General features: G+C 33.5%; 1 protein-coding gene across 1 annotated transcript; it reads left to right on the top strand.

Annotated features, from left to right (window-relative positions):
- The first annotated feature begins 2,224 nt into the window (after positions 1 to 2,224).
- Positions 2,225 to 10,096, top strand: LOC142551148 (sister chromatid cohesion protein PDS5 homolog C-like). The gene is made up of 13 exons (XM_075660211.1): positions 2,225 to 2,451; positions 2,969 to 3,172; positions 3,253 to 3,434; positions 4,344 to 4,470; positions 4,544 to 4,741; positions 6,230 to 7,099; positions 7,201 to 7,311; positions 7,786 to 7,859; positions 7,944 to 7,995; positions 8,087 to 8,173; positions 8,248 to 8,291; positions 9,207 to 9,281; positions 9,362 to 10,096. The coding sequence occupies exons 1-13, from the start codon at positions 2,347 to 2,349 to the stop codon at positions 9,831 to 9,833; spliced, it is 2,601 nt and encodes an 866-aa protein (XP_075516326.1). The 5' UTR covers positions 2,225 to 2,346; the 3' UTR covers positions 9,834 to 10,096.
- Positions 10,097 to 14,178: the final 4,082 nt, after the last annotated feature.

The raw sequence follows: 14,178 nt of genomic DNA, 5'->3' as shown, positions 1-14,178 counted from the left end.
TATTTTCAGTGTTGCATGTGGATGTATACGTATTACTTTTATCACGGTTAGGGTTTGCTGAGTCATTAGACTCATTAGGTGTGAATGATGCAGGTGAGGATGTTTATGATGATATTGGAGGATGACTCATTAGGTGTGAATGATGCAGGTGAAAATGTTTATGATGATATTGGAGGACTTGATGGTTGAACTGGATGGACTGATGATGCTCATAACCCGATAACCAGATAGTTTTTCCGCACTATTATGATTTTACAGTACTTTAAAGATTTTATGACTTTTATGCTTTTGAGTGGTTTTGAGATGATTTAAGAGTTTGTGCTATTTTTGAAAAATGCTAAATTTAGGTTTGGCTTGACGATTTTACGTTTGCACTGTACTTTTGGAATTTTAAGTAAAATAGTTGGTTGAGTTATTTTAAATGGTGGAAAGTATATATATATTATATGGCCGAAAGTTTTAAAGAAAGAAAAATTTCTCTAGTCTCTATATATATATATATATATATATATAAAGCAAAGTTTTTACCAAAAATAGTAATATCCCACCAAAATGTCATTTCTAAAAAAGGAAAGATATATCATGAATATTGAAATATGTGTACTGAAATAAATGATCACTTCAATTATTGTTTGCATTGATTATATCAATTTTTTTACTGATTCAAATTTGAATTTTATTATTTTTATATCAATTTAAATGTAACTTATTATTTTCATTATCAAGAGGCTACAACTTTTTCCATATATTTTATTTTTTTGATATAGATGTATTATTTATATTTTCTTTATTTTATGGGGTTCACACATATATGAAATAATCAAGCGTCCGATCATGAAAAGAGTGAAAAATATTCTCAAATAATGTCATATATATATAAACATAGCTTTTGTTCTATTTAAAAAGTTTCCGCCAACACTAATATGCAATAAAAGAAAAATAGTTGATAATTATTAATATATTGACATATCATATTAAATATTTGAAATAAATATGTAATGAAATGTGATTTTTTTTTCAATTTATTTTTATAATTTAAATTTAAATTTGATGTTCTTTGAAAAGATAAACTATATTTAAGTATTTGCATTAATTATATCATTCTATTTAATTCCAATTATGTTTTTAAGTTGTGTGTTATTTTTATAGAGTTAATTTTTACTAATCTATATCATATTAAATAAAATATCAAATTTTAATATAATATTAAGTTTTTCAACTATTCTAAAAAATGTTATTAATTTTTGGTAAATTAAATGTCTGTGAAATGTTATTATTCTTATATATCTTAATAAAACTTTAATATATGTATCTTAATAAAAATTTAATTTAAATATTTTTAACATTTTCAAAAATTAAATAAATCTATTCATCTAAATAAGTGACATAAAAATTTAATTTTCAAAAAAATATTTATTTATTATATAAAATTTTGATAAACAAATAGTATATGACTTTTTAAGTTTTTTATTTATTAATAACAGTTTCACTTAAACAAAATAAATAAGTCAATTTAATGACAAAATATTGTTATCATCATTTCAGTGTTATCTCAAATGACATAAATAGGGGTGAGAATAAATACCGAAATATCGAAATACCGAAAAATCGTACCGAAAAAAATACCGAACATACCGAAAAAATCGGTATACCAAACATTTGATACCGTACCGAAATTTTCGGTATCGGTATCGGTATGAAATATTTTGTTTTTCGGTATTTCGGTATACCGAAATACCAAAAATAATTTTTTATTATTATTATTTTTTAAATTTAAGTTCGGTATACCGAACATTTTCGGTATATCGACATTTTTTCGGTATACCGACAAAATTTTTGGTGTCGGTACGGTACCAATTTTCGGTATCGGTATCGATATGGAAAAATTTCATACCGATATTTTCGGTACGATATACGGTACCGTACTCACCCCTAGACATAAATATTTTGATATGATAACTTTTTATAATAATATTTAAAATTTAAATATATTCATTATATTATATTAATTATTTTAAATAATTATTCAAATATTAATACTTACTAATTTTAATCATTAATTATATAAATCAACATTCCGTGCATAACACGGGTGAAATGCTAGTATTTAAAAAAAATGAGTAGTAGATGTTTACTCTAGTGTTATTCTAGCTTTTTAAATATGAAATATATACAAAATATGAATATTATATATTTTTTGAAAATAAAATATAATGTTATTTTATAATAGCTAAATTTTCTCTCTACCGCGTCGTTCTTAGGGTTCCTGAGTCCTAGGTTATTCGATGCTGTTGAATCGAGCTGCAAATTGTTTATTTGTGTAGAACGATCTGTTAATAGAAAATTATGCCGACTCTTTCAGATATGGAGCTGGAAGAACGGCTCACAGCAGCTGGGAACGCTCTTTTGAAGCCCCCCTCTTCTCTCGATGAGCTCCTCCGTCTCCTCGATGTAAGCTATCTCTCTCCCTCCAAACTAATCTCTTGAATTGTGTTGTTTCATATGCAATTTTTTTTTTTTACTTGAAGGCGTGACACTCAGTTACTGGAACCATTGTTCGGAATTTGTAAACTGAGTATAGAAAAATTATAAACATCACAAGGTGCTTTTTTGAATAATTTCCTTTATTTTGTACGAGAAATCAATTATTTTTATCCATGGAACTATATACATTTTTTTTTTGTTGGAGCCACTTGATCCTTGTTTCTGTTATCACTTATATGAGTATATCCCTCTTATTTGAAAAAAAAGGGAGGGGAATGCATATTTTTGAGAAGAATATAACTCTATTTCTACATATTACATTATTACTGATGGAATACAAAAGAAGATTCATTAGCCACCAAATGCTTTAATTGGGGGTAACAATCCTTAAATTCGTTAAGGTCAACCAATTTGTTTATGCTAGCTAATTAATTCTCTTGGTATACAATCTCTTATATTTTTTGTTCTTTTGACTTGATTTAAGCGAATTGAGGAACTTCTATCAAAAGTGGAGCAGTCACCTACCAAATCCATGCTAACTGCCCTTTCACCGCTAATGGATGCGTTGATTACAGAATATTTTCTAAAGCATTCTGATGTTGATGTAAAAGTATGTGTGGCTTCTTGTGTTGGTGAGATCACCCGAATTACTGCCCCAGATGCTCCATATGATGATGACAAAATGAAGGTGATTCCTACCCCATCTCTCACTACATGGGTGTTTTCCCCTGGGATGTTTTCATAACTCTTCATATGGGCATAATACAGGATGTTTTTCACTTGATTGTATCATCTTTTGAGGATTTATCGGACACATCTAGCAGATCTCATCATAAGAGGGCCTCTATTCTTGAAACTGTGGCAAAAGTCAGGTCTTGTGTTATCATGTTGGATTTAGAATGTGATCAGATGATCGTTGAGATGTTTCAGCACTTTCTTAAAGCTATAAGGTACAGATTGGGCGTGTATCGATTGAGTGTTGTTTTATGTCTAGCCTTTGACAAGGTTTATTTGCTTCACATTCCTTCAAGCCCATGTTAGCCAACTTTCTACTGATTTTTCCTCGTTGTACGTGCAAATTTGAGTTCTGTAAGTATATGAATCTTTTGATAAGTATTTCAAAAACTTGATCAAATTCTTACAAAATTCAGTAAAGCTATAGAAACTATCTAGAAAAGAAACAATAGAGGTACTTGAGTAAGAGTTTTGGTAACACGTGAAGGATGAAGTGAAGTACTGAAGTAAGTATATGTGAAACTAGGCAATTTTGAAATTTGCAAAATTTTTCCTTTTCAATTATTCAAAAACAGAAAATTGATAATTAGTTGATATGCACGGAAATATGTATCATTTTCTCTTGCTCTACGTGTTGACATTTACCTACCTAACTTTAAATAGTATGTTTTAGGCACCTTTCTTAGATATGGCAGACGGCTGAGTTTTTGCTGCCCATGCCTTGTGGTTTGTACCTCGAGCCTAAGTCCTTTTCTGGTGACATCAGGCATTATTAATCATGTGATACACAATTAAATTGATGAAAATTTCAACTGAAGAGATGAAACTGAGATTAATAATTGCGCGATGTATTGATGAAGGGAATTTGATGTTGGATTTATTGAAAGAATTAATTAGCAAATGAATTTTGAGAATCTTTAGGAATATCTAGTTTGCCTTCAAAGTTCAGAGTTTTGGGTGGGTAATCTACACAACTGTACACTATACTGCATCATATTTGAAAAGGGATGGCAACTAATACTTGTTGGATTTTGGACTGTGTAACGATTAACCATGAAAGCTATGCTATTTTATGACAATGTTCAGTCTGTACTGCTTAAGTATTGTTAATGTGATACTTTCAGAGTTCATCATTCAGAAATCATTTTTGCATCCATGGAGACCGTTATGACACTGGTCATAGAAGAAAGTGAAGATATCTCTTCAGACTTACTCAATCCCATTTTAGATACCTTGAAAAGGAACAATAAGGTTAATTTTTTAGACTTTTATTCAAACTTTGAACCCTCCTTTATTTCTTTGCTAATTAATAGATGCTTGACAGGAGGTTCTTCCAATCGCAAAGAAATTAGCTGAGAAAGTTATTCAGAATTGTGCACAGAAGCTTAGACCTTATTTAACACTAGCAATAAAAACTTCAGATACTAATTTTGATGATTATAGCGGAGTTGTAGCTTCCACATGCGAGCCAAATGCTAGTACTGTTGGGAACAGTAATGAAAACATCTCCAAATACCCGAAGGTACAGTTTCTGTTATATTGCAAATCATCTTACGATCTCAGTTTTACTTTTTTCCAAATTCAAACATTTAGGTAAGTACTATCTCTATATGTCATGTTGTTGCGTTTTTGTGGTTTTGTTATTGTCATTAAGGATTTAGTTTTGAGATCTTTGCTATTAAGTCTTGGCGTACCTTACTTTTGAGGAATGGTGCTCAGGCATTTTAGGTAATTGATTTGTCAGATTCTGTTTTTCAGGTCCTTTAAATACATGTATTGCATTTATTTTTTAAAAAACTTGCTTGTATTGCCTCTATTTTTTTATAAACTTACATGTTTTGCCTCTATTAGCGAGGCTTTAATCAGATAAGCTAGTTGATTGGAATATTTGGTTTTTTAATTGCAAAAAGAAAATAATATGCATTTCTTAGTTATAACAGATCGAACGGAAAAAAAACAAGTTTGGCATAATATAATTTCCTAGTTATTAGTTACAACAGATCAAATAATGTGCATTTCTATGTGATACTCTATGGAAGATATGTCATGTTCATTCATTCGTTATATGAATATTGATGCAATGTGTGTTACATAAGACTGAGTTGATTGCGGAGCGAGAACATAGATACGCTTCAAAAGTTTATTCTCACACCCCACTATTGACATTTATAATTTTATCATTGTTTTATGTTGAAAAATTTATTCCACTTAAATGTTCTTTTTTATGTTATAACGCCTTTCCAAAGGGGTTCATTATATTTGTCAATTCTGACTTGCAATCATCACTTTGAAATAATTTCCCCATCTAGTTCTCGCCCTTTTACTGTTCTGTTTTTGTAAATGTTCAAGTTAAATAATATGATAAAATTGTAAAGGAAGTTGTTGATTATTTCATATATTTTGGGATACTAGTGACAATATATTTATATATTTTTGCTTTCTAACTTGCACCAGCTTTGAAAGCCAAGAATTTTTATGGGCAAAAACTCTCATTCGATTGTAAGTGTGTGACTGTAAATCGAATTTTTTTTCTTGCTGATGCAACCCCTCATTTCTTATTTTGCTATTATGATTTAAAATATGTTCATTGCTCAAGACCACCTTGCCTATTTCTCCTGGGCCATTCCCGTAATAAAGTTCTCACGAGTGTTATTGTGAAGTCTGACAAGGGTTAAAATCTTGCTAGCATAATTTGTCGTGTTATTCTCATTTTCTTATTATTCATGGTAGCCATGATGTGCTTTGCTAGCCAGTGTTTACACAGGGCTTTCCTTTCGCCTTGAAACCAAATGAAGTATGGATAATTCTGGACACACAGAGACCATGGGTAGCCTCAATTTGAAAATATATTTGTTAGTCAGAATTTCTTTTCACCGAAGGGGCATTAGGATCACATTCGACTAATCAAGTTGGTGGATTGTGAATATTCACCAGCCACTCTCTCTGTCGGGAAAGGCATTATTCCTATTTGCTTTAAAAGTGATTGTTTGATCTCATTGGTTTTGAACAGATGGCTAAAGAGGGTTCAGCTGAGACCCCTGTGCTGGATAAAGATGCCCCTGTGACAAGATCACCCAAGTCAATTAGCAGTATCGATGAGATCATGACTGAAGAAACAATTCCTGATGCACATTATTCAAACATGGCAGATTCTAGCCAAAATGTCGAGGACAAATCAATGTCCAAAAATGTATCTAATGATTTGGGTGCTCGAAAACCAAAGATCTCGGGGCTTAAAATGGAAACCGATGCTAAGAGAAAGGGAAGACAGTTTAAACCTGAGAATAATTTAGCAGTGTCTGCAGATCTTCTTGATGATCAGAAACAAAATAAGCAAGTGCCATGTCACCAAGACATTGCAGCTAAAGATGGTTCACCTGATGAGATTCTCTCTGTTGAAGCTGACATATCTTTGGACAATGTTAATGATATTAGTATTCATCCTCCGCAATTAAAAGCACTTGAGAAAGAGGATGTAAATTTAGCATCTTCAACTCAAAGCCCTGGCATACCTGCCGATAGTCGATCTAAGAAGGCTGGTCGAGCAAACAGGAAGGAGAACTTGGGTACAAAAGAGACTAAGAAGGCACTCGAAGGAACATATATTTTAAAAGCAAAACAGCAGCGTCGCTCATTGAAAAAGAAATCTGACAAGACAATTGACAAGGATAAAGTTTTAGCGGAAGAAGTTTTATCCAAGAATGATCGTATGAGTACCAGTGATTCAGAGGCAAGATCAGTGGATCCAACTGAAAAGTTGAGGGATGCTAGTAACAAGGTGGAGGATGGATCCTCTTTCTCAAAGAAAGAAGTAGGGAAAATGGGTGCACAAAAGAAGCCCGATAGTTTGAAATTTTCTTCCAAAGAAGATCATGGACTAGTAATCATGTTTCTCATGATTATTTATTTTTTTTTTCCAGTTACTTTTCCTGACCGATAGATTTTTTTGTTTCAAACCATGCTTCTCTTTTTCATCTGTAGGACATGGTTGCCTCACCAAGGACTCCCTTAAAATCATCAAAAAATGAGGACAGTGTGGATGAAACTAAAAGGATGAGTAATAAGAGAAAACGATCTCCAGGCACACAGAAAGTGCGTCATGACATTTTTTCTTTTATCGTGACTTTCATATCCTACTATAGAACCAGAGGTTCCTTGCACCTGTTTTCCTTGAGTTTAGTTTGGATATCGGTCATATCGAGGACATTATTATCTCTCTTATTTATGCTTGGTCAGAGAGATTTCCAGTTGCCTCTTTTTTTTTTTTTTTTTGAAAAAATGTTAAGAGATTTTGGATGATGAGAAAATTTGGGTCGGTTCCTCATCAAGTATGGCAAGGACATCATAGGAAATGGTGAATGTCCATCTCCCTTTTTGATAGTTTGTTTCTTATTTTTCCGTTAAAAAAAGGGATGCATCACATGTAATAGTGTTGTTTTTGCACTTGAAATATTCTTTTGAAACACGTGTAAAACTGCTTTGTTGCACTGGCATTTGGAGAAAGTGCACAACCAAACTTTCAACAATATAAGTCAGTTCAGTTAAGTTTATTGTTATTTGTGTCAGACATCTGAGACTAAAGTGTACGGGGAGGAATTGGTTGGCTCAAAAGTTAAGGTCTGGTGGCCAAAAGATCTGATGTAAGTCCTCCTTACATTCCACTCTGTACATAAAAGTGTTTATGAACAAAATTACTTTTTTTATGATGCTTTCATCGCTGTCAGGTTTTATGAAGGTGTTATTTCTTCTTTTGATTCTGTCAAGAAGAAGCATATGGTGAGGAAAAAATATCTTTCTTCCTTTCATTAATTACTTTGATTTGCATTTAAAACTTGTTTCAGTGTAAACTGGCTTCCATCTGAAATAGGTGTTGTATAATGATGGCGACAAAGAAGTCCTGAATCTAGGAAGGGAGCGATGGGAATTGGTTGGAGATGATTCTTTTGCTGCCATGGTTAGAATTAGAAATTTGCTGGTTTCTAATTCCTATTAAGACCTCATGATATATTTGACAATTTGTGTGACTAGGGCAAATCTATTGAGCATTCAAGTCCTGATGCATCCTCAGACATGTAAGTTTATTCTCCAGTTTCTACCTCTTTCATGTTTTGTTACTTCCTAGTACACCTTCATGAAAATTAAGGTTTTATCTTCAACTTTTAAGGCTTGCAGCTATATCTACTGTGTCAATTTATGTTAGCTGGGTATCCATCCTTGAACTATTGTCTGGGATTAAGGGACGAGATTTACATTTTTAGTTCAGGAGCAATGAGAAGATCCCTGGATCATCTGCATTTCCCCGTTTGAATCGTGTTTTCATCCTGAAACCAGTTTCCTTAGTCAATCTATAGAGGATGATGATTATTATTATTTTTATTCTTATTATTTTATGTTTCTCCCTTCATTGATGTTAACAACGTGGAACTAAATAGAACGGAATGTCAGAATTAAAATGTAAATCCCGCCGGACTCGGCTGCTTGTATGCATAGTATGGAAATATTTTTTTTTGTAGGGAGTAATTTTAGTCCTATTGTTTCCTGTTTTGTTGAATCTATTCGGAAAAGGGAACTATTTTACGAAGATGAACTTTTGTATGTCCATCTACGATAACATTTTATCATTTGGCCCATGCAACACGAACGAAATGAATCTGATAATTTGTGTTGCTTTATATGCATATGAATTCACTCAACGGGAAAACGCATGCTTTTTCTCACAAGTTGCAACTATCTATTGAACTTTAGCAACTATCCGTTGATAATGTTCAAGTACTTTTTCCATTCACTTGGACTCGTAAAATCTTGACATTTAAAGCCATCAAAAGCATATAGTGGCATATCTTTAAACAAATTCTCCAATTCCAAAACAAATTCCTAGATTTGCTTTGACCATGAAATTTCCTTAGTGGGGAGAATTTTGATGGAGAAATTATCTTTTGGAATCATTTTGTGAATGTTTATCCTGATTATTTTTTTCTTTTTAACAGGCGCAGGAAGAAGAAAGGTTATCCCATTTCTGAATCGTCAAGCAAGCAGAGGAAGATGGATGGTTCACTTAAAAGGTTCTTATAATTCTCAGTTTCCCCGTAAATTTTTATTTAAAATTAAAGGTCAAATTATACTAATAATCAATGACTTGTAGCAAGTCCACATCTTCTGGTAAGCCGAATGATGTAAAGTCTGGTGGGAAATCTAAGGATGATGGCAAAGCAGAGTTGAAGTCCAAAAGTATCTCAAAATCCAGTGGGAAATCTATAGCAGATTCTGTCGAGGATAAAAACCCTTCTCAGAAACACAGGGGTAAATCTCATGAAGATTCTGCTAAGACATCTGGTAGATCTAGAGATGATGTTGCCAAAACTTCGAGCCACTCGAAACCAGACCGCCTCCGAAATGTCAATTCTAAAGGTAATACTCTACAAAGTGGCAGATCCAGTAGTGTCAACGGAACAGGGACAACAAAAGCTAGTTCGTCAAGGTTGAAAGAAACTGATCACATTAAGGGAAAAACCACTGACTTGGCAAAATCACAAGAATCCATCATAGGGAAATCACCAGATACTGCGAAGTCTCAAGAAAGTGAAACTAAGGCTGCAAAAAAGCGAAGGAGATGAAGTGCCTTATCAGTCTTCCTTTACGTTTGCACTTTTCCTGCAATTTTCTGTGGGTTTTGATATTAAAATAGGCACGGATGTTGTAAGTCTGAAGTTGACATGCCTTTTTTAGCTGGTTCTGCAGTTGATACTTGTCGTCGAGTCTTGTGATTTATTCTCAGACCATATGTAGGAATATATATCATATTGCGGATCACTTCTCTTGGAATATTTTGTTTTTTAGTTCCAAAAAGGAAAAAAGAAAAAAGAAGTTTTGCAGAATATGATTTCCTAGTTATTAGTTACAGCAGACCAAATAATGTGCATTTCTATGTGATACTCTACGAACGTATGTGAATGTCACGTTCATACATCCGTTATATGATGATCGGTGCAAGGTGCACTACGCAAGAATGAGTTAACTGCCTAGCGAGAACGTTGATTCCAAAAATTGATAATAATAAGAGGAATTGTATTTATGCTTCAAAAAAATATTTTCACGCGGACTTTTGCTATTTATAATTTTATCGTTGTGTTAAGAGGACAATCTTCATTAATCTATTCAAGATTCGATTCCGATGTAATAGCTTTATGAGGCAACTGATGAGCAACATTATTGGCCAATCTTCTCATAAACATTAAGGAAATAAAAGTTGGTTTTTTCCATAATCGGTTGAATTTCCAACACAACTGAAGAACTCGACCACAATCTTCAGCTCTACTCATCACCTCTCGAGCCGCCATAAGTGAACCAGAGTAAATGCAAATGTTGGTAAGACCTTGACGAAGATAGAAATCCATACTCGTATAAATAGAAACCAATTTCGCTCCTTTCTCTGAATCAGGATTACAAATCACACAAGCTTTTCCACCCACAACTTGGCTAAATGAATTTCTTACCACTGCCTCAATACTATAGATATTCTCATCTCCGTTATAGCTCGCATCAACATCCATCCTCAGCTGGTTCAGCAGGTGGCGTCCAAAGCCTTCCTAAATCAGAATCCATCAAAATATTCGGAGTCTCGCGCAACAAATTAGACTCTCTGAACATATCAATTGTTAGAAGGTGCCCATCGTTGTGGTTTGAGTTTTATTGACTTCTACGTAAAACAATCTTCATTTTAATAATATTTTACGGTTTTATTCAATTATGACAATTACTTTATATGTATACTCATGAAAGCTACATAGGTAAAGCCCTTGAAAATACAAAAGGTATTATGAGGTCTGTCTCTGAACGTAAGATCATGAAACTCATTAGGAAGTGTACCGTATATTCTAAACAGGTTCTTAGTCGAATAAGCCGCCCAAAATATAGATAAAGTTTGCTTGAGCTTGAGTTTGAAACTAACATATGTGATGTAAACGATATATTTCATTGGTATGGACATAAAGATGCCCATTCATATCATATAATGGTGCGCTGAACAGCCCTCCCTTGGACTGCCCAGGTGGTTATCAGTTAAACAAAATGGTAAAAACCACATAACTGCCTTTGGTATTAAATCAGATGAAGGAATATCTCTTGGATATTCATCACTTAGTAAAGCTTATAGAGTATTTAATAAGAGCACACTTAATTTGAAGAATTAATGCATGTTGTCTTTGATGAAACTCTATTAATTGGTAAGCCAACTGATTCAGTTGAGCTAATAAATTGCTTAACAGATATCAGTTTGGAGGATGACAGTGAAGATGAAGTTCACGCTGTCAAAAATTTCGTCAAACGCCAGAACCCAAGGTGGTAGATCAACCAGTTGGACATGACCCAGTTCCTGATGATCGGTTTGTGGAACATCATGATGATATCCGAACCCAAACTGAAGTCACTCAAACTGAAGCAAAAGAAACTGGTCAGTTCCTCAATGAACTAGTTACGTAGAACAATTAGAACCTAAGAAAACTGATGAAGTTCTAGCTGATCCCATTTGGGTAAGTGGTATTCAAGAAGAGTTTAATCAGTTTATTCACATAAAAATGTCCGAATTTTGTTCGAAGACCACATTCAAAATCTATTATAGGTATGAATTGGGTGTACAGGAACAAACTGCACAAAGATAATTCAGTTGTGTGCAACAAAGCAAGGCTACTCGCATAAGGCTATAAGCAAAAAAAAAAAATGAATAGACTATGATGAAACGTATGCTTCAGCTGCTCGACTAGAAGCAATCGGAATACTCTTTGCTTACACATCTTTCAAGAATTTCAAAGTCTATCAAATGAATATGAAGAGTGCATTCATGAATGGTCAGCTAAAGAAGAAAGTTTATGCAGCACAACCACCAAGTTTTGTAAATAGTTTGTTTCCTTACCATGTTTATCAATTTAACAAAGCTTTATATGTTCTTAAACAAGCTCCCAGAGCTTGATATGAGACCTTATCAATATTTCTTATTGATTATGATTTCATTGTAGGAACAGTTGACAAGACAATCTTAAAACTCACGAAGAAAGATCATACCCTACTTGTTCAAATTTACGTTGATGATATTATTTTTGGGTCAGTTAACCCCAAACTATGCGAAATGTTTGCTAAATTGATGCAAGACAAATTTGAGATGAGTATGATGGGTGCACTAACGTTCTTTCTCGGTCTGCAAGTGAAGCAACTGGAAATTGATACATATATCAGTCAGACAAAATACACGAAGGAATTGATCAAGAAATTCGGCATGACAACATGTTCAGCCGCATCCATTCCCATGAGTTCATCGATTAAACTAGACAAAGATAAAGGAGGAATATCATTTGAGATGATACTCCATAGAGGTTTAATAGGTTCATTATTGTACCTAACTGCTAGTTGTCCTGATATTATGTTTGTTGTATGTTTATGCGCTAGATTTCAAGTTGATCCTAAACAATCGCATTTCTTAACTCCCAAACAAATGATAAAATATCTTAAAGGCAAAAAAAATGTGGGCTTATGTCATGCTAAAGATTCTTCTTTCAATTCAATTGGATATTCAGATGCAAATTATGCAGGATGTAAGCTAGATCGCAAAAGTACAAGCGGGTCATGTCAGTTTCTAGGAGACAGTATGATCTCATGGTTTATCATGAAGCAGACATCAATTGCGACTTCCATAACTGAAGCTGAATCCCTAGCTGTTGGAAGTTGTTGTACCCAACTGCTCTGAATTCAGTAACAACTGAAAGACTACGGAGTTATTGCTGAAAAATCATCAGTCTTCTGTGATAACACCAGATCAATTTCGATTACATACAATACAGTTCTCCATTCTAGAACCAAGCATATTGATATCAGACATCATACTCAAAAAAAGTACATCAGGCTAGAATACATATCAAATAAATAGCAAACATCATAGATTTTCACCAAACCTCTACGCGAGACTAAGTTTTCTTACTTTAGAAATATTTTAGGACTTATTGATTTGTCTTAATGTTTAATTTAGGCGGAACGTAGAATTTAATTTAGTTAACTGATAAGACAGATGTTAGTTTTTCCTGAACTGAACTGAGTTAATTTCAAACTGATCAGTTAGTATTCGAACCAACTGATCTTATCAAATAAGTTAACTAATTTTAGTTCAGTTAAGTTCCGGAGTGAGACTCGTGTTTGATTTAAAAATTTTATTTCAAGATTGTTTAATTTTAACTAAATCACGTTATTGCATAACTGCTTAATTTCAGTTTTTAAGATAAATAAAACAGTTGAAAGACCTGAATTTTTGGTCAAATTACTCATGGACCGACACGTGTCCAAAATTTGAAAAGTCACGAAAAATATTTAGTAACCGCCCTACTCAGCTTTCCCTTTACGTGTTCTCAAAATTTTTAACTCTCCAATCAGCAATCACTTGCAAATTACCTTCTTCTTCTACAGCAAATTCAATTCAATGGCAACCCAAACTCCCTCATTCTTGTTGAACGTTCTGGCCATCAATTTCTAATCGATTTCCTCAATTCCAGATAATCAGTTCAAGTGTTTTTCAGAAGATCGGATCCACTGGACTTCATCAATTTCTGGGCCTGGCAACTCAATAAATTTACTCTTCAGAGCTTCTATCCATATATGAATCCAGAAACGTCACTGATGATGAGAAGATATAGATGCACGTCAACAATCATTCTATGGTTGTTGATGAAGAATTTTTTCAGAAACATTTTTAATCTGCCAACTAAAGGCCTTTCAGTTTCTCTGAAGTATCCGCCGCAGATATTGAATAAATGCAGGCCTTGCTATCAGCCAATGGGAATATGGTCAAGGTATCTGAGGCCAAAACGGAATTGAAGCCAAAATTTCAGCTGCTCGCGGACATTGCTGCCAAGGGAATCCTTGAAAAGCCCGGTTCTTTTGCAACCTCAACCCTTGAAAATTTGCAAGTAATGATAGCCA

This window comes from Primulina tabacum, chromosome 7 (assembly GCF_025594145.1).
Source record: "Primulina tabacum isolate GXHZ01 chromosome 7, ASM2559414v2, whole genome shotgun sequence".
Classification (NCBI taxonomy): domain Eukaryota; kingdom Viridiplantae; phylum Streptophyta; class Magnoliopsida; order Lamiales; family Gesneriaceae; genus Primulina; species Primulina tabacum.
The sequence above is the reverse complement of the archived record's forward strand: the minus strand, read 5'-3'. Positions and strand labels throughout refer to the sequence as shown.